At 41.8% G+C, this 25,699-nt stretch overlaps 3 protein-coding genes and 1 long non-coding RNA gene across 6 annotated transcripts in view; 1 reads left to right on the forward strand and 3 right to left on the reverse strand.

Annotated features, from left to right (window-relative positions):
• The window catches only part of LOC114453846 (uncharacterized), a 10,648-nt gene extending 10,450 nt beyond the window's left edge, over positions 1-198 (reverse strand). The window contains exon 1 of the long non-coding RNA XR_003672477.1: positions 13-198. This is a non-coding gene — a long non-coding RNA (uncharacterized LOC114453846). The remainder of the gene's footprint in view (positions 1-12) is intronic.
• A 661-nt stretch (positions 199-859) lies between these two features.
• Positions 860-6,349, reverse strand: LOC114453843 (uncharacterized). The gene is given in 12 exon segments (XM_028433756.1): positions 860-1,268; positions 1,425-1,548; positions 1,653-1,773; positions 1,849-1,953; positions 2,389-2,439; positions 2,699-2,807; positions 4,080-4,168; positions 4,253-4,278; positions 4,281-4,297; positions 4,382-4,532; positions 4,705-5,142; positions 5,258-6,349. Coding segments are annotated over 12 exon segments (1,896 nt in total). The 5' UTR covers positions 5,772-6,349; the 3' UTR covers positions 860-1,117.
• A 1,154-nt stretch (positions 6,350-7,503) lies between these two features.
• rab20 (RAB20, member RAS oncogene family) lies at positions 7,504-11,958 on the forward strand. The gene is made up of 2 exons (XM_028433759.1): positions 7,504-7,926; positions 10,811-11,958. The coding sequence occupies exons 1-2, from the start codon at positions 7,737-7,739 to the stop codon at positions 11,410-11,412; spliced, it is 792 nt and encodes a 263-aa protein (XP_028289560.1). The 5' UTR covers positions 7,504-7,736; the 3' UTR covers positions 11,413-11,958.
• A 45-nt stretch (positions 11,959-12,003) lies between these two features.
• col4a2 (collagen, type IV, alpha 2) overlaps positions 12,004-25,699 on the reverse strand; it is a 43,905-nt gene continuing 30,209 nt past the window's right edge. The window contains exons 5-48 of one of the 3 annotated variants that reach the window (XM_028433752.1): positions 24,415-24,549; positions 24,287-24,331; positions 24,080-24,196; positions 23,931-23,999; positions 23,800-23,835; positions 23,666-23,719; positions 23,539-23,574; positions 23,378-23,419; positions 23,221-23,295; positions 23,078-23,125; positions 22,925-22,972; positions 22,797-22,832; positions 22,668-22,712; positions 22,196-22,259; positions 21,608-21,721; positions 21,209-21,358; positions 21,059-21,130; positions 20,443-20,594; positions 20,293-20,365; positions 20,075-20,181; positions 19,776-19,959; positions 19,328-19,372; positions 18,965-19,039; positions 18,765-18,863; positions 18,458-18,679; positions 18,211-18,372; positions 17,950-18,120; positions 17,699-17,842; positions 17,497-17,622; positions 17,234-17,415; positions 17,031-17,094; positions 16,858-16,932; positions 16,670-16,777; positions 16,475-16,582; positions 16,304-16,375; positions 15,979-16,104; positions 15,780-15,896; positions 15,522-15,683; positions 15,007-15,105; positions 14,757-14,903; positions 14,551-14,667; positions 14,042-14,233; positions 13,293-13,579; positions 12,004-13,155 (exon numbers count right to left, since the gene is read on the reverse strand). In XM_028433752.1, the coding sequence (XP_028289553.1) occupies positions 12,901-13,155; positions 13,293-13,579; positions 14,042-14,233; positions 14,551-14,667; positions 14,757-14,903; positions 15,007-15,105; positions 15,522-15,683; positions 15,780-15,896; positions 15,979-16,104; positions 16,304-16,375; positions 16,475-16,582; positions 16,670-16,777; positions 16,858-16,932; positions 17,031-17,094; positions 17,234-17,415; positions 17,497-17,622; positions 17,699-17,842; positions 17,950-18,120; positions 18,211-18,372; positions 18,458-18,679; positions 18,765-18,863; positions 18,965-19,039; positions 19,328-19,372; positions 19,776-19,959; positions 20,075-20,181; positions 20,293-20,365; positions 20,443-20,594; positions 21,059-21,130; positions 21,209-21,358; positions 21,608-21,721; positions 22,196-22,259; positions 22,668-22,712; positions 22,797-22,832; positions 22,925-22,972; positions 23,078-23,125; positions 23,221-23,295; positions 23,378-23,419; positions 23,539-23,574; positions 23,666-23,719; positions 23,800-23,835; positions 23,931-23,999; positions 24,080-24,196; positions 24,287-24,331; positions 24,415-24,549 (4,857 nt within the window). In that variant the 3' untranslated portion in view covers positions 12,004-12,900. Of the gene's footprint in view, positions 13,156-13,292; positions 13,580-14,041; positions 14,234-14,550; positions 14,668-14,756; positions 14,904-15,006; positions 15,106-15,521; positions 15,684-15,779; positions 15,897-15,978; positions 16,105-16,303; positions 16,376-16,474; positions 16,583-16,669; positions 16,778-16,857; positions 16,933-17,030; positions 17,095-17,233; positions 17,416-17,496; positions 17,623-17,698; positions 17,843-17,949; positions 18,121-18,210; positions 18,373-18,457; positions 18,680-18,764; positions 18,864-18,964; positions 19,040-19,327; positions 19,373-19,775; positions 19,960-20,074; positions 20,182-20,292; positions 20,366-20,442; positions 20,595-21,058; positions 21,131-21,208; positions 21,359-21,607; positions 21,722-22,195; positions 22,260-22,667; positions 22,713-22,796; positions 22,833-22,924; positions 22,973-23,077; positions 23,126-23,217; positions 23,296-23,377; positions 23,420-23,538; positions 23,575-23,665; positions 23,720-23,799; positions 23,836-23,930; positions 24,000-24,079; positions 24,197-24,286; positions 24,332-24,414; positions 24,550-25,699 lie in introns of all 3 variants that reach the window. The other 2 variants (XM_028433751.1, XM_028433753.1) reach the window with 2 other exon arrangements.

Below are 25,699 nucleotides of genomic sequence, written 5' to 3' on the forward strand. Positions count from 1 at the left end.
AGCACAACTTACTTTCTACTTCGTTCCCCTTGCGGAACACACGGTCCACTAATCGGTCCACTGCAAACTCCGCTGCCCACGGCGGTGATTACAGTGACAAAGAAGTTATCTATATCTGGTTCTCTAGCACAAAAAAACCCAATAATATCCGCAGCAAACAGAGTACGCGCGCAGCTACCTTGACGTTGGTCCCACAACAACACGTACGCCATCAACAGCATCTGATTGGTCAGATTGCATCACATGAACTCCTCATGTTCCTGTTGCTTGTACACAGAAAGGCACATTCGTCACACCTCAAGTAAAATACCCGTTTTAACAGATGTAAAAACTCACATATTTAAGATTGTTTTAATCAGAAACACTATTAATTTCCCGTTGTCTCTCTAATAACTATTTATTTATAAAATTATTCATTTCACCAATGAATTGGTAAACTGGACTAATGATGAGAACCTGTTAACCTGGGTTACACTTGTCTTGCTAATTGCCTCTTATTTCAACCTGTTGTCTGACTGACTTGGAGTTACATTTGTTGTTTAAGTATTTATTTTTTTTGAGCAGTGTAGTATACAGTAAATAGTGAAATAACTTAAATAAATAATTATTTCACATAAAATTATATATATATATATATAATTTTATGTGAAATAATTATTAACTCATATATATATATATATATATATATATATATATATATATATATATATATATATATATATATATATATATATATATATATATATATTAAAATTTTAATTCCAATTTTAATTTATTTATGATATATGAGTTCTCCGTTCTCTTCATCCCACAGCCCAAACACGACACACAAAATGTCATGGAACACAAACAACAAATAAAGATATTTATGTAATTTTATTGGCATGCCATTTTAAAGCGTCGCCACCAGGTGGTGCTGCAGGTGTTGCAGCACCCCTACTTCCTGTGCCACTGAACATATCAGTGTTGTTTTTTTGCACCACAGTCCGAGCACTTTCTAGATAGTCCACACTCAAACTTCCACTGAAACTCAGCTTGATGAGAACTTTTCCTTTGGCCCACTTAAAGGCTATATTGTGTCAGTATATAATAACTTTATACAACAGCTTTGATAGTCTCAGCTTTCAAAGAGCTTTCTGAAGGCTGAGCCGATCTCCTGGATCATATCTGAGGTGGTGGTGGACCTGCCATGCCTCTGGAACGCTTGACTGTTGCACTGTCTGGTGAGCGAACAGGCACCAAATGCAGCAACCAGCGAGGGATTGACGCTGAAGAAGAGCAGAGAGGAGGAGAGACAGGAAGCAGAGAAACAAACTCATTACATACACTGAAGGAAAGTTCAGCTGTGTGTATATCTGTCTCCTTCAGAAGCCCCGATGATACTACTGTTAATAGGATGCATGAACAGCCAGTACTTTATTTACCTTCTGACCAAGCCAGCTGCAGAAGCAGCATGTGCCCAGTGTGCAAGTACTCCCATAGATCCAGAGAGGAGGTCACCCTGTCCACCACATCTTCTCCCGCTGCCCTCTACACTGCATGAAAACACTGAAGACATGCTATGGTGTCACATAAAAGAAGAATCTTGCGTGAAAGTAGTGATTTCCCTAAACTAAAAAGGTGAATGACCACTTGAAGAATTTGATACCAACCCTTACTGCCATCTGTAATGAGATCCTGTTCACCCTTTAGCACCAGAGTGAGGTTGCCCATAGCTGCACTGAGCTGCACGACATTACGCTGATAGTCACTACTGTCCACAGGCTCATGGTGCTGAAACCGCAACAGAGATCAGATGAAAAAAAACATGCACTACATCAAACACACAGATTCTGCCAAGAGACCCACCAGTGCCTCGTACAGTCGGGTGAACTCCATGAAATTAGGAGTGAGGATACCCTTCTGGTACCCTTGAATAACAGATGGCTGCTGTGTAACTAGCCATAATCCATCCTGTTGGGAAAAAAAAACACATACATGCAGTCAGTATAGCGATATGTAAGATCATGTGGTACAAATGGAGCTGGATTACTAGAGGGTCAAATATGGCTTTGAACATAGCAATTTTTTTGTAAAAAAACACATGAAAACACTACCTGTGGCATTTCTTTGCAATATTTAATTACAATTATGCTAGTGGTATTTCCCGGTAGAGAAATATCAACTCTCCATCTTGCATATTTACAGACCAGTGATGCATAAAGGTGGAATTTGCTTTTTTAGTTCTCAGCCATTTCTAGGCATTTATCACACCCAATCTACTCACGATAGAAAAGAATTGCCCAAGTTTTCTGCAGAGGCCATGCAGTAACAGCTTAAACTGGATGATTTCACACAGAATGACTCACACAGTAGCCCGCCTTGAGCTCCATTTTTATTTAGACTTACTGCATCAATGACTATCGGGATATCTCTTGCTTTGGACTTTTCAATCACCTCCTAGAAGAGAGAACACAGCCTTATTTAGAAATAAACATCCATCACAGAAAATAAATCTCCTCAGGCATAGTGGGAATCACCAGTATGTGATCTTTCTTTGAAACTGCCTTTGACTATAGACATGGTTTCAGAGAAATACAATTTCAGTCATTAGTCACAGAGCGCCACAAACTAGATAAAAGAATCAGTGTAGTCTATACAGTGAAACAACAAATATGACTAGTATGTGAAACACAGAAAATAAATATATTTCACGTGCCTTGGCTGTTTTCAGTAACAGGTCTTCTCTTCCTAGACCTGGTCCCACCACAAGGCCATGTAGTCTTGGGAGCCATTTTTCTATTTCTTCCACTGCGTTAGGACTGTCCCTAGAGACACAGAGACACACACATGCACAAACAGATGTTAAACCTGTTGGAATGCAGTGAACAAACTAGCTTTGCCCCCGTCAGGGTCCTGGAATTGTGATTGCTGGCTCCCTGGTAGGTGAATAGAAATCAAACACTACTATTTGCTAATGCAATGCATTTCCTGTTATAACATAAAACATAATACCTGAGCTAGTCCAATGCAAGAATGTGCTTGTCTTGTCACAAAAGCCAAACTTTGTAATGACGTAAATGTAAACACATGCTTGAACCTTTGGACGAGGACAGTGGAAAAGTCCACAAATGTGACCGTTACTATCAGCTTACGTACTCTGCTCCGGCTAGCACCAACATGATCCTAATATCAAATTGTACAATATCTCACTTAATGATTTCATATTAATAATACAATGTGATTCTGACATACAATTACAAATCATATCAGCTTTTTCTTTCTTTCTTTTTATTATTAGCTTTTTGTACACCCTTAGTGCAGTAAAGTAAACATCATGTGACACAACAGTCCAATTGATTTTCAGGGCAGGGGCAGCAATCTGACACCAGGAACAACATTCAGATTCAGACTAGACAAGCTTTTCACTTAACCCTAATTTAAGAAAAAAATATAACATAAAACCATTAAGGCAAGTTGTAACCGAAGTGTCCTAACAATAAGAAAGCATGGTGAAAGAGCACCATATAACTGTATAACACTGTATAACTCATCTGTGACTGTCAGAGCTGTGCTTACAAACTCAGACTAAAGCATCATCACAGGTGCATTTCAAACTTCTCAGTTACATTAACTGTGTTTTTATGCTTTTATCGTGTGTGCATGTACATTTTCTTTCTTTGTTGCTGCCATGTGCATGTATGTGTATATAAGAGTTTTTGCTGTGTTGTATTTATCCTTTTAAAATACTGCTACTACAACTCAATTTCCCCACAGGGATTAATAAAGTTAATCTTAATCTTAACCTATAATATAATATGAGTAGTTGTAGGCAACTGTAAAACATATATAGTTTTTGAGTTATGGTGCCTCATGAAAGATATAATAATACACATACACTTTCATGCTCATTAGACAGCTGCTTACAAGAGAAAATCAATCATTTCAGTCAGTAGTGTTACACTGAATGCTAAAACTGACCAATCAGAATCACATATTCAACCAGAGCACTGTAATAAGTCGTTTATAACACATGTTAAAAGTGAACCCTCAGACAGCCATCAGTGACTTGACAAATTAACAAACAGTTCTGTACTTACAAAACTGGATGAACGATGAGCTCAGGGCTGTAAGATTTGATTACAGTCGCAGCGTCTTTGGTGCAGAAGACGTGAGACAAGTCTGCTCCCTGGAGGCAAGAAGAGGGCGTCACTGAAACAATCCTGCACATGAACCAAACTGGTCAAAGTTAATGATGAAAGTTGCTGCTTACCACTTTTAAAGCAGAGATGGCAGCAAATAAGGAGCTCCAGTGTAGCTTTAGGAGTTGAAGATTAAAATAAATTAGGAAAAACATTCCATAAAACAAATTCTCATGAATTATGAATTTTATGTGACATACTCTTGGCATCCTCCAATGATTCCAATACGACCATCTTGTCCCTTGTGTTTTTTAGATGTCAGAGGAGGAATGATGCTCTTCACTAGTGAGAGGACATCATCATCCATGCTTCTGTATGATGTAGACCCCACACTGTAGAAGTGCTCCAGCACTGAGGAAACAGAGTGAGAGGGTGAATATTGATCAGATGAGAATATAAAAACAACACTAACACAATGCAACACAGAGGTAAGGATGGGCCGACAGCTCCATCACATTACAGCCAATCCACCTTCAGTTTTCTCTTTACACATTCCACCTCAAGGCTTAACCCTTACTTATACCTAATGCCTGAGGATCTGTGTTCAGCAGCTGGCCCTGCTGGGTCAAACAGTCTGTCTGGGGCGAAGGTCGTCTGACATGACTGGACTGACCACGCACGTGTGACGGGGTGGCACTGGAGATGACGTGAGCACGGGCATGAGGGGTTGTCTTGGATGCAGAGCTGGTCTTGGTAGAGGAAATGTTGGAGAACATCTGGCCAAGCATCTGCAGCATCTGCAGCTCCCTGGCATGTTCGGCTTCTCTGCGGCGGTCTTCTGCTTGCAGGCGCTGCTCCTCCATACGGTAGAAGTTTTCCTCGGCTTGGGCGCTCTGCTCCAGGAACTGCTCCATTAGTTTCTCCATGGGGAAGTTTGCGCGCCGCTTCCTGGGCCTTTTAGGTGTTCTGGAGGACAAACTACTGGATGACTGGTTGGTGTTGTGTGGTCTTACAGAGGTGCCTGAAGAGAACATCATGAGACATTGTGGTGACAATTAGAACATGTACATTTAAGTTATTGTGACATTAGAAATGATACAAAAAATAAAGAACTGTGGTGTGGATGGTGCACTTACTGTTATTATTTCCCACTGTCACTTTAACTGGAATGGGGATGGGAACAGTTGGGTATTCCAACTTGACTTCAGTCTCTGCAGGATGTGAACACTCTGTGCTCTCAGAGTAAGCATCTTGAGCATCTTCTCCATCCTCTTCCAGGCCATCCACGGCCTCCTCTCCTCCAGCCACGCTCTCTATGAACTCCTGCGGGTCAAGAGCCGGCCGGTTGCTCAAAATCCGTTCCATGGTGTCATAAAACTTACAGATCTTGTGATACTGCCCGTTGTTCCGTAGATTACCTTCCTTGGCTAGTAGGTATTGTCTCTTGAGGCTTTTGATCCGCACCCTGCATTGTTCCGGCGTCCTTTCGAATCCCATGGCTCCCAGCCGCCGGGAAACGTCTCGGTACACGAAGCTGTTTCGAAAGTTTCCATCCAGCGCCGCCTGGATGTCCTGCTCCCCCCAGATGTTCAACAAGGTTCGCGTCTCCACGTCCGACCACAGGAAACCCCGCGTTGTGTTTGCCTGCATAGCTGATCCAGCGTAACCTCCAGCCGAAGGAGCTGGATGGAGATGTTGACACTGCGGATTATGATGGACGTCTGGTCTGGATCTTTGCTTTTAGCGGGAAGCCGCTATCCCAAACAACAGCGAATATCCATTCAGGTAGCTTAGCCGGTCACGTTGGGGGTGATTATCATAATAGTCTTAAACTTGAGGATCATAACAACATGTACAGGTTAACTTTTGTTATGCTAGCTAGCACCTAGCTGTCTGTGTTTATCCCTTCACGTCGTTATCAAAATGCGCAGCTTAGTACTTTGAGGGGAATCTGACCGGGGATCGGCCTCCGAAGCCGCTTCACAACCTTTTACCTTCAGCAGGGAAATTTTCAAACTGACCTCTGATCAGTCCTCTGAGGGTAACTTCACCTTTCTGCGCCTGGTCCTCCGCCCCGCGGACGTATGCTGGATGTCCGCGGGGTCCTAAAGACCCTCATAGGCACTCAGCTGTCAACAGTAGCGCGTTGAAGGCGCCACTGGGACTGTCTCTGCGTATAACTGCTGAGCTAACTTCCAAGCTAATAAGTAAAATGTCGTAATACCTCCTCTACTTTACCTTTTTCGTTAAAACAGACCAACGTTGCGACAACCGACAGTACAACTGTGATCAAGCAAAAGGAGACAGTCTGAATCGGCATGTTGTCATTAGTTTGGTCTAACTGCAGATACACGTGACTTTTCCACGAGTGGGGAAGCTTTCCCCCCCCCCTCCTCCTAATGTGTACACAGTACTTCTTACCTAAACTGCGTTTTAACGCTGACAACTGCACACAAGTGATCCTGATCATGAGGCGCCCTAACCCAGCAGCACCGGAAGGAAACAGCTGATGATGCCTTTAAGTGCTCCTCGGACACTGTGAGATCCAAACCGGAAGTGGCGTACCACCAACAGCCATGCAATGTTTATGCCTTTAGAATCTAGAATATAACCTTTTAATTCATATCACAATTATTATTAGTACATGTTAACCCCCGTTAACCCCTGCACACGGGTCATTTACACATGACATGTTGTACTCTTTATTCTTCAAAAGTAATACAACGGGGCAACTTCTTTAACAGGCACTGGATTCAATTAACATTTGCCCCAAATACATACATGTATAGAAATATTTTATAGTAAACTACTGCCAGCACTTTTTATATTGTTTTCAAATCAACTAACCAACCGGAGGACGATCTAACCTGACAAATCAGGAATCGCCCTTATTTTCCCTGAGTAATGTCCTGCAGGCGAAACACTTGACTCAAAGCACAACTGTAACATTTTAAAATGCTGAATGTTATTTGAATCAATCAATCAACCAACCAACCAATCAACCAGCCAACCACCCAATCAATCAATCGATCAAGCCTGACACAAATCTTGTGATTTTTTTTTATTTATTGCATTACACTAACTTTTTAATCACACAAAATCCCACTATAGACAAGCTATTCTATACCAACTTTTATATGATACCAAACAGCTTTGTGTGTCACAATATCTTTTACATACATTATTTAATATATCCAATATTTCTTACATTTTTCTTGACACTATATTGTTAACCAGGTCTGTACTATTTTAGCACTATTAAAATATCCTTAATTTTCACAATGAGTGAAGGATTTACTGCAGAGTTGCTGAGAGAGGAGGAGTGACTGTGAAAGAGCCTGACAGGCAGAGCGCGGGGTAAAAAGCCCCACTGCTGCCTTAGCTTCTCACCTACTTCCTGTTTCACCTCAGCTACTTTTTGAAGTTCAGACTCAGACGCCGGATCCGAGTCTGATCCAGCACCGGGACTGTCACGTTGTCACAAATGAACTGTCGTTCATCAAATGGCTTCTGTCAAAGGATTTCTCCAACAGACAGTTTGAAATGACTTTTCCGAGGTAAGACCGCGTCTCGTCTCCACGGTAAAGAGACACAAATCAAGACCGAGCATCAATCATGCCCGACATGTCTAAGATGAAGAAGCCCGACGTCAAGGTTGTCCTCCTGGGAGACATGAACGTGGGGAAGACGTCGCTGCTCCACAGGTACATGGAGAGAAAGTTCAAAGACACCGTCAGCACCGTCGGAGGGGCGTTTTTCCTCAAACAGTGGGGACCGTACAACATTTCAATATGGGACACCGCTGGTAATGCTTCACTCAAGTCTTTTCTCCAGACTCTGTCCTCCTCCGTGTTTCCTTTAGGCTCTAATCATGGCTCCTTTAGGTGTGTTGGTTGGTTGTTTACCTGATAACGCGTGAACCTACCACCTGAGGCAATCACTGGCATGTGATCAGCCAGTCTGTCTCTCATGAGAACTGTGTGCCAGTTTTAACCTTTAAACATGATTTACAGAGCTGAGCAGCAGCATTTCATCTAAAGCTCAGTTAGTTTGGGTCAAACTGAATCAAATCTACCTAATATTACTACACAGAGGGGCACAGGCTCAATAAAATGGCTTCAAAATGTATATAAACAGTCACATAGCTTTAAAAAACATTGCATGAATACACAATAAATTGATTTATAAGTACTGTGCAGGATTAAGTCTACTTGTATATGAAAAAAACAGTAGTATTTGTCAGCTAAATATACAGTAAACTTTAAAATTTATATTGAAGCTTAATGTTATGTGATTTTAATAAGTAGTAGAAGTATTTAGAAGTAGTCATAATTATTAAAGTACACATTACATGACCTAAAATCTTATTTAATAACAATATACTTAGAAGCAGCAGTTTAATAAATGTAACATTATGAAAATACTGTAGAAAAAGACTTTGTTTATTATTAGCACTTATCAGTAGGAAAATAATGGCAGCTTAATTTGTGAATAATATGTAGCATTTAAAAGTTTGTCACATCTTGAATGAAAATATGAATTTAATGTAAAATTGATGTGTCATAATGATCCTAACAAAAAATGACTGAGTCATCAACACTCGGTGTGAATTGTTCCTCAGTGTTTAACGCCTGCTTCCTAGAGAACATGTCTTTTCCTTAGTGTGCGCTGTATTGCTCAACTTTGGACGAATGTGTCCTAATCAAACAGGGTGTCGTCTATGTTGGCTGTTTCTGTAGAAATGCACACAGTTAATCATGTTTAGGTTAATTTTAGTTAATCTGTTAATCGTATCTGTCTGAGATAGAGGAGTCGGACACATTTTACATTCACCTAAAACCCCTGTCATTAAAAACAATGCTACATTTTATGTTATCGTCAGAAAATGTTAATATTTAGGTCATTGTTTGACTTGATTTTGACTGTAACTCGAACATAATTTGCATAATTTAAACAGATTTAGAGATGTTGAGTAAGTAAACAGATTATTCACAGATGGTTCCAGGACATGGGACCATTACTGATATACATATATAGTATAAATATACTCTTCATACTCAGTGGATGTTATAGAAAGTGACTCTTATTTACATTTATTTATAGAGGAATTAAACTAGCATGGGTGTCAGCAGTTAAATTGTCTTTTTATCTCAGCAGACCGATTACATGTGTCATTTTACTGTAAGAATAAACTAGATCTAATGACATGAATTTATTTTTCTGAAAGACGTATTTGGCTATTTTTGCCAGCTATAACAGGAGTAAGCGGTTACTGCTGATGAATAAGCCCAGAGTTGTTCTACATTCCAGTATTGTGTAAACATGAATTACAGTAAACCCTCTTTGACAAACACACATTTCACAAGCATGGAGCTTGGGAGCCACAAAGATAAGGAAACCGGTCACCAGTACCATTTCCTGTGTGTGTTCTCCAAATCCACGACCTCTGTGACAGCTCCCTGCCGCCTTTTCTTCTAGCCACATAAACGCCACATCAGCACTGAGTCATGTCAAGGCTATTGTTACACATCTATCAGCAAAGTCCATAAAAGCTGTGGAAGTTTGTCATCCTAAAGTCTGTCAGGTTTTTGAATATTATCTGTCTCCTGCATATTTCCTCACTGATACCGTGTTTTTGGTTATACTTAACCAAAAACGTTCTGTGCTGTTTTTACACACTGTTCCTCTTAGCAGTCATATGATGGGGTTATGACAGGAAGACGTGAGTCTCCATGCTTTAACCTGTGTTTTACAAACTTGCATGCAATAGTATTTTCCGAGAAGTATAAGCAGGGCTCTGTTACAGGTTCTTCTTTCGGTCACTTAGCTGACCACACGGCACACAACTTTTTTTTTTTCTTGTCAAATGATGACTAGAAAGTAAAAATTGGATTATTTACAAAATGCACACCATTAATGTAGAATTTCTTTGGTAACCAGGTCATAACAGAAATATTGCTGTTGTTTTGGCTCTTTAAGCACCACAAACAGTGAGTGAGTGAGTGCCGCCCTAGTTCCAAAAAAAGCCAAAGACAAAAGCCTCTACAGCAATTTTACACTTTTAAGTGAATAAACAAAACTGAAAGCCAGAGAAGTAAATCAAATATGCATATTTGATTTTATGCATATTTGATTTTAGGGGTAAACTGTACCTTTAAGCATAACTTTAAGCCATATTTACTCAATCAAATCATCAATTTACTGCACATCAGGAAAAACCTTTTTGTATCTTTGATCAGATAAAGCACAATTTATTAAAATTAACAACAAACTAATCATTTAGGGAAAACACACAGCAAGTTAAAACTTTTTGTTGCATATTTACAGCTGATGGTCATTTCTCAGACTGAGTGATGAAGTGCATCATGTTGACCTGCGTGGTATTAGTTCTATTTCTATTTCAAATGTGTTAAGACGGTTAGGATAGTTGTATGAGACTGGATTTGTTTTAGGTGTACAACCACCACATGCTCCATGTGGGAAACTGTTTCTACACAATGTGCCCTTTCAGGAATCCTGCATATTTCAACAACAAAGGTTGTTTCTGTGATCAAACTGCTGACTGTCTTACACACACACACACACACACACACACACACACACACACACACACACACACACACACACTCTCTGCTGATGGTTTCTGTGACAAATGGCAGTTTTAAATTGCTCTTGGTCTCTTTTCTCAGGCCGGGAACAGTTCCACGGGTTGGGCTCCATGTACTGCCGAGGTGCAGCCGCAGTCATCCTCACGTATGATGTCACCAACTGGCAGAGTTTAGCTGAGCTGGAGGAGCGCTTCCTGTCCCTGACTGACACTGCTAACCACGACTGCATCTATGCTATAGTGGGCAATAAGGCAGATCTCACAGACTCGAAAGCCCACCTGTCCAGGGACTCAGATGGACAGTCTGAGAACCAGACTGAATGTGAGGAGGGGAGGACAGAACCAGAAGTGTTGTCTGCTTGTCCTACTCCCCCAGCCTCTCCTGCATCCCTCTCCGGACTAATGCTTCACAAACAGGTAACGCGTGAGGATGCGGTGGCTCTTTATGGGAGGATACTGCGCTATAAGGGTCTGGAGGAAAAGAGCAGTCTGCCCGCAGAGAAGATGTGCTTCGAGACAAGTGCCAAAACTGGGTATAATGTGGACGCTCTGTTCGAGGCACTGTTTGATCTGGTATTGCCTTCCATTCTGAGGAAGAGGCACGAGAACCAGGAGTCTCCAACGGTGGATCTGGAGGAATGCAGGGGGGTCAGCGGGAAGAAGGCCAGATCGTCCTGCTGCTAAAGCCAAAGAGAGGAGAAGAGACTGCCACAAAGGACAATCAGCATTTCGGTCCGAGCACCATATACATACTGTGATGGTACTACTTTTTTGCCTTGAGATCATTAGTGGCCTCCTGGTAGCACACAAACACACACATACATTCAATACTGTGAAGATGATCAGTTCATAGTGTTCAGCAGAACTTTAAGTATTTCTTTGTAAGGAAGGGAACGTAATACTAATGTTGCATTATCACTCTGTGCTTTAAAACCTTCCGCTCTGTCATGACTGAAAATGCAGTCACCTCCTTTTGATGTGTCTGAGGGGAAATACCACAAACCTGTCAGCTGTTTGTTTTGCTATGAGAATTTCACACATTTGAACAGCACTAATTGTTAGCTGGGTGGCACGTTGCACTGAGTTGAATTTTAAGGGTTACATTAATCACACTCCACTAATGATTTTTTTTTCATATTTTATTGGCACTTTTGGAACTGTTCAAAGAGTGTAAAATACCCCTGTTGAATTTTTAAGCCTTCTGTCATAATAAAGATTTTTTATTTTGCATTTGGGCCCTTGCTCTGTCAGATTAAGAAACTTGTGAAACCGAAATATAACAAACAATATTTAATCTTTACAATCCAATGACATTATCATGTTATGAAAAACACAATAATTATGTTACAATTAAAATGATGTCAGTATTTTTTTTGGTTTGGTCTAATCAATCTGTTTATTCCCATGCAAATGTGTCTGGCCTACTTTTCTAGACTGTGCACAATGCTTTAACCCAGGATCAGCATGGGCTGGTTGCGGTCAGACCTCTGATCTGGGGTGTTGACATTCTTTCTTGTTGGCAGTTCAGGGCTGCTCAATATTTAGTAAACTTGTGAAGTGAAAGTGACGTGACTATGATAAGATAATATATATATATGTAACACTCATAAAGGAAAGGGGTCAAGTTCATTCAGATTAAAAAAAACAGAATCAGTGCATTGAGTGAACATATATGGAAAATAGTTATGCGTAAAAGTATTTGCTGTAATTTGTATGAAAAATAGGTCTTTAAGAAGCAACAGAATCAAAGCAAGATAATATTGTTGATAGTAAATGAACTCTAATGGCACCGTCAGTTGGCTGAGAAGCAGTGTTAGTTGCTTTGTGGTGGGACCATTGCCCAAAAACAATAAAAACATCTAGTTAAACTGAAGCAGTGCATATGTATATGTGCATCTTTGGTTCAGCTGTATGTTCTCTGATAGTTAACAATGTGTCATATTAGCTGAGGTAATAAGTTACAAACAATAAGCACCAATCCACAGGTAAGACAAAAAAAAAAGATTGTTTTCCCCCACTGCTGTTGTTTTCCTTGCTGGGCTTGTCTGGGTTTATCTACGGTGTAACTCAGTGGTTTCACACAGTCATTGCATATCTGAGCTCTGTGGCACAGGAAGAAATGTTTTCTCCATTGATTTAAATCAATGGAACAACATCTTCCTATAGAGTCTTTCACAAGTTTTTCATGCAGACCTGGCAGCGGCTGATGCGTGACAGGAGCTGGCCCGCTTTGAGCGTCTCTGATAACGGCTGTGTGTGGAACGACTGGTCTACGGAGGTTAGCCAGAAGCTGTACTTGGTAGCAAAGTAGTGGCATGTGCCTTTGGCCCCATTGCATTCGATGAATGGTGTTGTGCGGAAGTCCTCCAGGCAGGAGCCGGGTGAAGACAAGGACTGTCCGCCACCTTCATCTCCTGCAGCTGTGTGCTGTGCAGATAAAGTTAAGAGGGAATTTAATGAGGCAGTGAAGTCAACGTGGCCAACAATTAAGGGTTCTACTGACAAATACTGCTTATGCAGTCAAAAACAAATGAAGTGTGCCCAGCGAAATATAGAGAGCTCACCATAAGGAAGGAGTAGCCAATCCACAGGCTGCGCCAGCCCACGGGACACTGTGGGATGGTGATATCCTGACTGTGAATAGCAATTGCAACTGACGGAGCTTCACACACAGAGCAGCGGCTGATGTATGGTTTAATATCTCCCTCTTCTACAGGCATCATAGGAAGAGGGGCAGTTGTTGACAGCCAGTATGACTTGTCGTTTCTGCTGGCGTAGTAACAAATGTCTCCAGGATTGCAGTAGATGAACGGCATTGTGCTAAACCGCGGGAGGCAGGAGCCTGCCAAACCTGGACAGAACAAAGAAGTTGTATTCTGGTATGGCACTTTCAATTCATTATGTGACTATACAACACTGGATATAAAAACAAAACAAAAATAAATTAATAAATAGAACAGACTATAATTATGTCTGCCAAGATTCCTCGCTTTTTATACTATGAGACATCTGTGTTATGGTCCAAGCCATATTTTTATGTAGCTATAGTGACCTGTCCCACAAATTCTAATTATTTCATTCATAAAAAAACATTAGTGCCACATTTTAAAATGAAATTCAACTGGCATGCACGACTGAAATAAATCATAAGGATGGGAAAACAACTAGTGCCACTTTTCCAGGAAGGCCACTGACCGATCTTAATGCCCTGAAATGAAGCTTTAGACAAACTAAACTGTTTTTATGCATACACCTGTCATAGTACTGCATGCCTAGACACTGTATGTTTGCAATCTTGTTCATACAGACTTACCGAGGTCCTGGTTGTGGGCCTTTTCTTGACCCTCCAGGTACAGCAGGCTGTAGCCATCCCACAGTTTGGACATGCCCACCGGACACATGGGCGTCTGCTCTGACTGACTGTGTTTCACCAGCAAGTAGCCCACACTGACACTGCGGCCAGGCATACCTGGTAACCCTGGGATACCAGGAGTGCCACGGTGACCTGTTGGAGGAATGATGGGTTCACTCAGCTGTCTAAAGAACTAAATAACAATTATGTCACATATTCCCCTACAGTAGTTGATATGCACATGGCCCTTAATGTGTGCCCTCACAGCTTTGTAGCCACCCTGCTGATCTCATAAATATATGAACATATGTTATTGCTTTGTAATTTAATCACAAAATCAACTTTCATAAAAACAACAATTAAAAACCTCTTTTTCACTGGTTCCCAATTTAAATCTCCAGCTCGTCTAAATCTTTTAATCCAGGCTAAGTATTCTAATCCTAGTTATAAGCACACAGTATCAGACGTACCTTCCGTGCCCTGTAGTCCAGGGTGGCCCATTTTTCCAACCTGTCCACGGAGTCCGGGGGTTCCTGGGATGCCACTAATCCCAGGCATGCCTTTCTGCCCGGCAGGCCCCATGAAACCTTCACAGTAACAACATACATGTGTGTTAAAGAGCGGCACCACTTGTGTAGGTGTGTTCAATGGCAAATGTTTTAGCAGCACATCTAACCTGAATCCCCAGGAGGGCCTTGTGGCCCTGATTCTCCTTTACCCCCTTTTGGACCTTGGATACCCTGCGGTCCAGGAGGACCCCTTTCTCCTGGAACTTTGGTGAGAATTGGAGGACCACCCTGGCTTCCAGGAACCCCATTAAAACCTGCAGCACAGACAAATCATTTAAAAAACAAAAACATAATGGTAAGTAGTATGCACTAGATACATTGTGGGTATATTCTTAATCTAAATTAATCTTAATTAACCTGGGGGTCCAGTGTCTCCTTTTGGACCAACTGGTCCTCTTTCTCCCTTTCCTCCGCTCGTGCCAGGAACTCCCATCAATCCTTGTTCTCCTTTCACTCCTGTGTAATACACATAATATCACATTGTTACCATTTGATGAATAGTTGCCAGCAAAGTATGTATTACAACTTAAAAGTGGCAGAAACGTCTGCTGATTAAATCAAAATGATCACAATATGATACAGTTACAATATATCTCAAAGGTAAGGCTCAAAATAGCATGTGTGCCATCTTATTTAAAAAAAGTTAAACCTAAACTGTATGCAGCAACAGCTTATTGTAGAAAAATATATTAAATATTGTTGTTACTAGGCATAAATTGATCATTTTATAAATCAGTATAGTAGACTGCAGACATCAGCAAAGTCTACACTGGATGCTAAAATCATCTTGCTGTCGGAGTCTTGCTATTGGAAACATTTCAATCACAAATTATTTGAACTGTTTAGAGTGTGCTTTTAAAAAATAAATATACCTTTCTTTCCAGAAACACCATTGGGCCCTTTGTATCCAAATACACCTTGATCTCCCTTGAATCCTTTCCTACCAGGGAATCCAGGAAAGCCGTTTAATCCTGATTCACCTCTATTTCCTGGTAAAGCATCAACTCCAGAAAATCCTTTGGCTCCAGGGTATCCTGAGGAACACATTATTTACAGTAAATATACATATATACATAATAATACTCATTTAAACAAAAGGGCCTCCATGTGCTTCCTGTGACAATGGTCACCTCGGAATCCTGGTGGCCCTGGAAAGCCAGGCTCCCCACTGTGTCCTGGTTTGTCTGGGGTCCCATCTGGTCCAACTGGGCCACGTGTTCCTGGTACTCCTGGTTGACCGTGGTCACCTAAATGAAAGAAAGTTAAATCAAGCAACAACACACACACACTAAATTGTTGCCTTATTAATGCCTAAGTGTGTTGCCTTACCTAGGGGACCCTGGAATCCTTTCAAACCCACTATGCCTGGAGAACCTGGCTGGCTGTTGGGGTCACCCCCTTCTCCTTTCTGACCTTTAACTCCGGTTTCTCCTTCTGGTCCAATGATGTCCAGACCTAAAGAAAACACAACCCAAAAAATGTCACTGTTGTCTTTACACACAAAATTATCATTAGATTCATATTAAAATGTTCTATTGGGTCAATAGATGTGTATTGCATCACATTTTGACACACAAGTTTTTTTGTTTTTCACAAGTTAGCTGTGTTCTATTTCATGTCTCATGTTAAATATCTAGGACTTCTTGAGAGGTACCTGCTGCTCCAGGGATGCCCTTTTGTCCTTTGAGTCCATTTAATCCATACAGACCCTTTAGGCCAGGGTTACCTGCACACATTAATCTAGTTGAGATGACGTTGTATGATAGAACACAAGCATGTAGGTTGAAAAGAACAGATCCTCAGGGCACTGGTCTGATGTGTTTACCTTTGGTTCCTGGGAAGCCAGGGAAGCCTGGTAGTCCGTCCTTTCCAGCAGGTCCTGGAAAGCCCTTTTGACCTTGGTTTCCAGGAGCCCCCTTTTCCCCATCTGAGCCTATAAAAATGATTACATGTTAATACAATTCTGACTACATTTAAAATCACATTCTGAATTCAGAGAACAAAGTATATGTATTTTTACCTGGGTCCCCAACTATTCCTGGGTCACCTGAGTATCCCCTCCTCCCTTCAATACCATCAAATCCAAAAACACCTCTGTCCCCAGTTGGTCCAAAAAATCCTTTCTGGCCTGTAAGAAGGAAATCAAACTTAAGTACTTGTTAACTCCCGCTGTGTAGAAGCAGAGAAACTGTGAGATAAAGTTTGTACCCAGGTCTCCAGGAGATCCAAACTCTCCTCTTAACCCAGGAGATCCTGGGAGGTCTACACGGAGGCCTTTTTCCCCTGTGATCATTTGCAAAATTAACATAATCAATGTGTTAAAATATTTTTTTTTAATAAAAGGTATCAAGATCTACATCTCTCCAAATGTGCAGTTGTACCTCTGGCTCCCTTCCTTCCTTCGGCACCAGATGCACCATAGGCTCCTGGGCTTCCTTTGATTCCCTGTAAAGTAACACCTCATTGATTAGTTTGGTTGGTATCATTATTTACCTACAACATTTTATGAAAGCTTTCTACACTGGTGGACTGTCTACTAAAGGCCTAAAAATGACTGAGTCCCTACAGATTTCCTCATGCTGACCTTGTTGCCTGTCATTCCTCCAAAACCAGCAATTCCTCGATTTCCAGTCAGCCCTGGCATTCCTTTGAACCCCGGTAGCCCCTGTGCACCTGGATCTCCATGGAAACCTTTTTCATTGCTAGGGTCACCAGGAAGGCCATGAGATCCATCAAAGCCTGGCACACCAAGGGAACCTTTAGATCCTGTAGAAAGGATTAAGAAAAAAACAGTGAGCCATTGGAGGACAGAGGAGGTAAAGAGGTAAAGAGTGACTGCTCAGGCACCTCTTGGCCCGGTGAATCCCTGATTTCCCTTAGGTCCGTGGTCTCCTTTAGCTCCCTTCATCTCAACAATCACCATCGCTGGAATCTTCGGTTTTCCTCCAGCTGGTCCCTGAACACCACGATCACCTAGCAGACATGGTATAGAGGTTATGTGCCAGTCTAAACAGCAGTGACATGAATTAACTTCTGGAGACAGTCTCACCTTTCACTCCTTTTTGGCCTGTCACCCCTTTTGGGCCAATTTGACCTGGTACTCCATGCACACCTTTCAGTCCACCGAAACCACTTATCCCTTGATCACCGCCACCCCCCCCAAATCCTGACATGCCGGGAGACCCCTTGTTTCCTGAAAAGTCCGAAAACATGAACATTTAAACTGTCTTGATCAAGCACATATTTAGATTCACATTATATTCCCCATCATATAAGCAGTAGGTCAAATGGAGAACTGACCCCTCATTCCTGGGATTCCTTGTAATCCACTTGCACCTGGCTGTCCTGGATCACCTGTCGGACCATACTCTCCAAAGGCACCAGCCTCACCATATGGACCTGGCAACCCTTTCAATCCTATTGGACCTGGAGCACCCGGATCGCCTCCTGTTCCTCTCTCTCCGGTGATACCTGATGAGTAGTACCAGAAGGAACCGGGATGTCAGACATGATATTTTACTTAATTTTCAGAGAGTATCTGTGGTGTGTTTGTTTTCTTACCTGGCTGTCCGATTGCACCATGTGGTCCAGGTGGACCTACTCTCCCAAGATCACCAGGGAAGCCATACTTGCCCGCTGGTCCAGGCCTTCCTTCCTCCCCCTGCAGGCCTGAAGGGCCATGCTCACCCTTGAAACCAATCATGCCCGGCATACCAACCATTCCTGGACAAGCAGATTAATACAGAAAATTAACTGTAGCTCTCAAATTCTGTATTTAATGAAAAGACAAGGTGAAAACCGAGCAAACCTGGGTAGCCTGGCTCGCCGCTATCTCCACTTTGGCCTCTATCTCCTTGTAGCCCAGGCAGACCAGGGTCACCGGGCGGTCCTGATGATGCTCCCAAGATTTCTCCATGAACACCCTTCTCTCCCTGTGAACCATGTCGGCCAACAACACCGGGAACACCAGGAGATCCTAATGAACCTTTGGTACCGGGAACTCCCAAGTTTCCCCGAGAGCCTGAAAATCCTGGATTGGAGCAAGCATGTAAGATCTGGATTAAAAAAATTTCCTTTAAAATTGAAAATATCCATTTCTTTATGTCTCTCCTTACCTGGTGGTCCAGGCTGACCACCTGTTCCCCGTTCTCCTGCTTCTCCTTTATCTCCCTTTGGTCCAAATGTACCTTGTGTTCCTTTTTGACCAAACAGGCCTGGATGTGGGATGATGATTATTACAACAAAGTTGAACACAACATAATATTTACCATCAAGGCACCCTTTAGCACTAGTGTTTTTTGCTTTTTGTTTATACCTGTCAAACCAGGTAATCCACTTGCTCCTGGAGGTCCAGGCAGCCCAGGTGGTCCTGGAATTGCATCGCAAGGACCTAAGAAGAAAACCACATCAATGAAAACTTCAGAGTGACATCATGGTTGTATGAACGTAAGTGTTTACAAGTAACTATTTAGGTGCAAGTGATGTTTGACTGCTGCCCAGCGTGGGTGGTTTTCAGAACAAACTATTACCATTACTTTATCTGGTATATCTAAACACTAAAAAACTCGAAACAACTGAAAAAAATCATCATGCACACCGGTCAAATAATTCAGAGGCAAAGCAAAAAAGAGAAGTTATAAAGGGAGCAACAAGGAGAAAATGTTGTTATACCAGCTACCTGTTACATCCACCTGTCCTCCATCTCCTCTCTGGCTACAGCCGCCTTTCAGTTGTAAATGAGAGAGAATGAAAGAGAGAGGCAGTCGAAAGTGTTATTCAAAAGCACAAGCACTGTCTGAAGCGTAGCTGCAGCTGGTTGGGGAGATGCAGCCCCTTCATCGAGGAGACAGCAGAAGGTTAAGATAGAAAAGTAATTAAAATGGCGAAACCCACTCATCATGCATCCACCTTTTTAAAATCACAAGCCATATACTGTATCTTCATTCAAACTTTACTGCTTGTCATTAAATTACATAGAGAGTATTTTAAAAGAGATGCGGTAAAATTAAACACTTAGCAGAGTGAAAACCATTAAAATCACTGCAAAGAGATAACAGCCTTAAAGGATGCAACCTGAAACCTTACAAATGATGCTAAACAAGAAGTGGGGTAAGGCTGCCTCTCACCTGGACTGCCAGGTGTTCCTGGAACTCCATGATAGCCTGCAAGGCCATCGTCACCTGGTAAACCACGCTGACCTTTGAGGCCATTAAAGTCAGGGCCTGGTTCTCCCCTCAGCCCGGCTGAACCAGGTCGACCAGGGTAACCGGGGAGACCTTTATCTCCAATTTTCCCCGAAGGCCTTTCTCCCTGTTTTTATGCACCCACACAATTATCAAGGAGCAGGACTGTTTCTCATGATGGGATATAAGCAAAGGATGAAAACATTTAAGAGTAAATTTAATTTAAAAGCTGAAGAACTCACAGGAAGACCTCGGCTGCCGGGGGGACCAGGCAAACCACTACGTCCTGGAGCACCTGGAACTCCTGGATCACCGTCTCTTCCTGGATCTCCTGGATCACCTGAAGATCCTACAGACATAGCACAAAACTATGCATCTGTAAAATATGCAAACACAAGGCAGAGGCCACTTTCTCTAGGTTAGTCGTGGCTCAGGTGCTACAACAATATAAGCACTTCACCTTTCTGTGTGGCAAAACCGGTTTCTCCTTTTTTGCCTTTTGGACCTGGCAAACCACTGAGTCCAGGAGGTCCCTACAACAAAGAGGATAGTTGGGGACTTAACATCTGATATTCTATCTTTTTCAAGAGGTTTTATTAATTTCTCTTACAGGAAACCCATCATCTCCTCTACGACCCGGGTCTCCTGGATCACCCTCCTGTCCAAATTCTCCTGTCATCCCACGATCACCCTGATCGCCAGCAGGTCCAGGTGAACCCCGTTGCTCATTTGCAAAGGTGCACTCACATTCTCCATGATCACCTAAAACAAAAACAGCATTTCACCTAGACCACCTAGATCAACAACATGATCCAATAATATCTGTGGATGCTCTTATTAATCCAGGCCACAGTCCTTTAAAGTGTTTAAATCGAGGCAACTGGACTCAAGGATTGTGTTTTTCAGATGTTTCGCCACTCCCCCAAGTGGCTTCTTCAGTTCTGCTATTGTTCTAGTGGGGAATATGTGTTTTCATGTGTTCAGAACTTCTGTGGGTGGATCTTGTAGGAACTCACATGACTAAGATCCCTGTTGTTGGTTATAGTCAGTTAATGGCCAGATGTGCCTGGGTCCTGTTAGCAGAACTGAAGAAGCCACTTGAGGGAGTGGTGAAATGTCTTAAAAAAACAATCCTTGAGTCCAGTTGCCTCGATTTAAACTCTTAGAAATTATCCAATAGTCAAAATTTTCAAAAAATGTATCTTCTATGATGGTGACAATCTTACCTTTCACTCCTTTATAGCCTGTATTGCCGGGCCTCCCTCTTGGTCCTGGAGCTCCCTTGTAGTACTCTTTCCCTGGAGAAATTTTTAGACATTTTAGAAGCAAGGGAAGATGAGATTAAAACTACTCTCACCGCTCACTCCTTCACTCACATATTCCTTTGGGTCCAACAGGACCCCGCTCTCCTGGGCGGCCATTGATTCCTGGAGGTCCTGCAGTGGCAGCAGGACGTCCTGGATCACCTTGTGGGCCCTTCTCTCCTTTCTCTCCCTTAAAACCAAACGGGCCGAAGAAATCCCACACTAATAAACACAGGGGAAATAGAAAAAATGTGATTAATGTTTTTATGAAAAGATCCCAGTTGCAGCTGGGGCTGAAGTGTGTTGACTGTGTACCATAAACCTATTTAGGCTGATTTAATTATCCGAAAAGCCATTTTTAGCATGCAGGAGAATGTACAGTGGTCACTGCTAAAAAAAGATCCTAATGAGAAAATGAATGCTCAATACTGTGAGGAGTGTTTTAATCTCTTTGTGCTTCATTTTACAAACCTTGTTGCTGTGAGTCGGGAGTGGAACGTCCTGGCGGTCCAGGGAAGCCTTTATTTCCAAGAGGACCCCTCTCTCCTGGTGAACCCTGCTCGCCAGGAGGACCAGGGGAACCAGCTTACAAACAGAGTAAACATCAGTAAGATTTTGATTTAGATTTGATTTAGATTTTTCCATTTGTATGACATTAGTGCTGTGGAAATCTGGTTATGTGAGATGTAAACACAACACACACCACTTAATGTAATGTCAACCAGTCAGTCATTAATCACTGTTGTCTTCCATCTTACACAGATAGCTGAGCTCACTGCAGGACAAGAAAATCTTTTATTCCTCTGGTTCTCTGAGCTCATGATATAGATTTTAATGACTCTGCTCCTGCCCACTGTGTTCTTTAACACTTGACACTTTGGTCTGATGACTCTCTGTGGTTTGTTAATTTTAGCAACAGCACTAATTTGCATTCAGAGTTTCACTTCATGTCAGCAGCAACAACTTTGCAACCTGCTGCCTGTTAATACTTCAAGTTTCATTTTTACAGTCCAGACTCTTCCTTTTCTTTGTCAGTTCCTCTCATATTCATTAACTTACCACTTGAAGACCAGGGCCAAAATGATCCAGATGAAATGAGCTCTCCTGCTTCACCTCTCTCTCCCTGAAACACAAACATTATCTTGTCTCAAAGCTTCACTTTAACAGATGATAATCAGATGACTCACACTCATCTAGTTGTTTTAACATTTCCTGTTTTGTTTTTAAACTTTGATGTTGTTTCCATCCACATATCTTTCCTTCAGATAACAGAGACAAAATATTGCTGATGAATTCTGAGTAGATCATCACTGTGGTAAACAATTTACGTCTTCTGTCTGATAGGGAGATGCTAAACCTGGTTGTCATTGACCTGTAGTTTGTCCATACAGTAAACTTGTATGGCTAGTGGCTTATTATATTTATCCCTATATATTTTTTTGTTTATTCTAAACAATCTGAGTAAATGAGTCTAACAAACACAAAACATTTTATTACAAGGAACAAAGATATATATTGATTGTAGTCTCACCTTAGGACCGTCTCTTCCTTTCAGTCCATCTTCACCGAAATCACCCTGAAATAAAGTCATTAAGTTATAAAATCACGACTGATGATACGTCATGATGATGATGATCGCTCGTGTTTCACAAAAACTCACCTTTGGTCCACGACGCCCATCTTCACCAGATACACCCTAGAACAGATGACAGCACAGCACACAATGTGAATTTATGGAGGAAGGACATAGTGGATGACTGAAACATGTAGAAATGTGTCTGTGCTGACCCGAGGTCCAGGGAATCCCATCACACCGGTTTCTCCTCTGTTGTCTGCCTACAATAAAGACAGCAAGAGAAAAGATCAGCAGAATACGTGACACGCTGAGATGTGCATGTATCTGTGTGGATATTTGAGAATAAGACATCAAAGATCACATACAGAATCGCCCTTTTCTCCTTTCAGTCCTTTCTCTCCAGGCGGCCCCTGAAATAATGAAAGTATGTTATATGGTTCCAATGTTTTTTTTCTTCTTCAGAAATTATATTTAAATGTGATTAAAGCAGAATAAAAATAAGCACATATAGCTGATGTCCAGACGGGGGCAGACGGTGCGGATGAGTAGAGTTTCCTGGTGGCCCTTGCGCTCCGATGTCCCCCTGTGGCGAAAGCAGGAAGTGTAACAAAATCTCTCTTGAACAGTGATGTATGCAAAATATAAACACATTTATAACCACTTACTTGTTCACCTTTGACTCCTTTAAACACTTTGGTCATTTCGCCCTGCACAGACAAAAAACCCCATTTGAAACAGAATTCATATTCCAGGATCATATTCTTTAGGAATTACTCAGATACGTCAAATTTCATAATATATAAAACATAGATTATTGTTGCCTTGCCTTTGGTCCACGGGGACCTGGAGGCCCTGGAGGACCCTATAAGAAGACACAAAGACATTCACAACCAGCAATGTGCACAAAAAATACTTTAAAAAACTAATATTATAAAACACATCCAGACACTTACCTTCGGCCCCGGTATGCCTCCATTACCTTTCCATCCTGGTCTTCCTGTAGGCCCCTGAAATCAAAGAAGATGAACTGTCAAGCATAAAAGAAAGTTCCAGATAAACACTTGGTGGACAGGATGATGAGTCTCACAAATATTCCATTGAGTCCTGGTGTACCCTGATCCCCCTAAGGAGAGATTTATGGAATTAATAAGATCCACAGCGTACTCCTTTGCTAATATCACATCATACTTGCAATGTAAAGGAGCCACATGTCCTCACCCTGAAACGCTGCATGTACACACTGATCTCCAGAGCATCTCCCTTTGCTCCCTTCCTGCCTGGTAGGCCCTGAGCAAACAGACAGGCAGTTCAGTCAGGAAACCAATTTCCTCATATTTATAACACTATCAAGATCTGGGAGTACTCACAGGAATGCCAGGTACACCATCAAAGCCAGATCCTCCTGGTATCCCTGAATCTCCTTGAGTCCCGTTACAGCCGTCTGCACCTGGTTTCCCCCTGGGCCCAGCTTGACCTGGGTGCCCCTGCAGAAAGAAAGACACAAGCAGAATCAATACTCAATCATCCCACAGCCCTTTCTCGGTGCATTTATCAAGACTGCAGGGTGGACTTACAGGAATACCATTGTTTCCAGAGAACCCAGGTATGCCGGTCATTCCCTTGAGAGCAACAAGAATCACACTTAGACCAACGGCTGTCACAAATAATAAACAAATAAACAAAAAAGAGAAGAATGTCTTACCACATTGCCTTTAGGCCCTATGACACCACCATGTCCATGTTCACCTTTCTGCCCCTTTGGCCCTTGGATGCCTTGATCCCCTGGTCTCCCTGGAGGTCCCTGTGGGCCCTGTGGACCAAGAGGTCCTGGATGACCCTGAGATTGGATAGGTATGAAAGAGTTCATTAGATTAGATGCAACACACTAATTTCTTCAGATATAATCAGAGTTTTCATTAGTAATATGAGAAGAAAAAAGGTTTGAAAACAGCAGTGTTATCAAGAGGATCTATATATATATATATATCACAACAATGTAACAAGAAAACATGGCAAGGCACATTTTATCAATTAAATATAGTTTCACTTGAATTATTTAAAAAAACATGATTTCTGTTGTCACCGCCAGGGGGAGACAAACACTAAGCTCTATGTTACTTTAGCTCCCCTTGCTCTATACAGCCATCTAGTGGCCAGAGTGAATATAACAATACTTCATCTGCTCTTGTTTTCTCTCATTTTTTGTCTTTAAAAATACAGAATTAGCAAATGAGACAAACTTCTGAAAAAAATCTGAATGGATGCATGTTAAATATGTGTTTTGAGCACAAAGACCCCCACCTCATATACACTGTTATTTCAAGACAGATAAGAGCCAGGCTGTGCTGTCAAATGTCTCCTTAATGAAAAGACAGTTTGAGTGTCTGTTCAGCCATATTCAGACTTATTTTAGACTGCAGACAGCTTCCTAATCTGATAGCTAAATATAACAATTAGATTGTGATACTCAGAGCGACGAAAGAGAGAAAACAGACATGTAGATATAATGGAGGGAAAAATGAGCCTTGCAGAGCAGCCACTTCTATCCAGACAGCTACACATTTCATCTACTGAGCGTTGTGTTGTCTACACAAGACAAAGTACTTGCATGCAAAGACCTTGTTAAGTGTTGTTTGGGTGTGTGAGTGCAGCCAAAAGGTCAGGTAGAAACGGAAGAAATGGAAAACAGGTGCTTTACACATAGTTGAATAAATACATTGTACTTCCAGAGAGTAGCTCAAAAAGGATGGAGAGCATTGCCGGGATGGAAACAATAATACGAGGAAAGTGCTTTTACAAGGGTCAAAAAACACGTGAGGGTGAGGACACTCTAGGAATGTGATGTTTTTGTATGGTCTGAGGGGGTTCATGGGGCAGTAAGTGATGACCTCAGAGGTTTGGGGGCCTAATAGTGATCCTGTGAGAACTAACAAACAAAGTCATCTTGTTTGTCCCTAGACAGAGCTGGTTTTGGGCTATGTTATAAG

The sequence above is a fragment of the Parambassis ranga genome, chromosome 21 (assembly GCF_900634625.1).
Source record: "Parambassis ranga chromosome 21, fParRan2.1, whole genome shotgun sequence".
NCBI classification, from domain to species: Eukaryota; Metazoa; Chordata; class Actinopteri; family Ambassidae; genus Parambassis; species Parambassis ranga.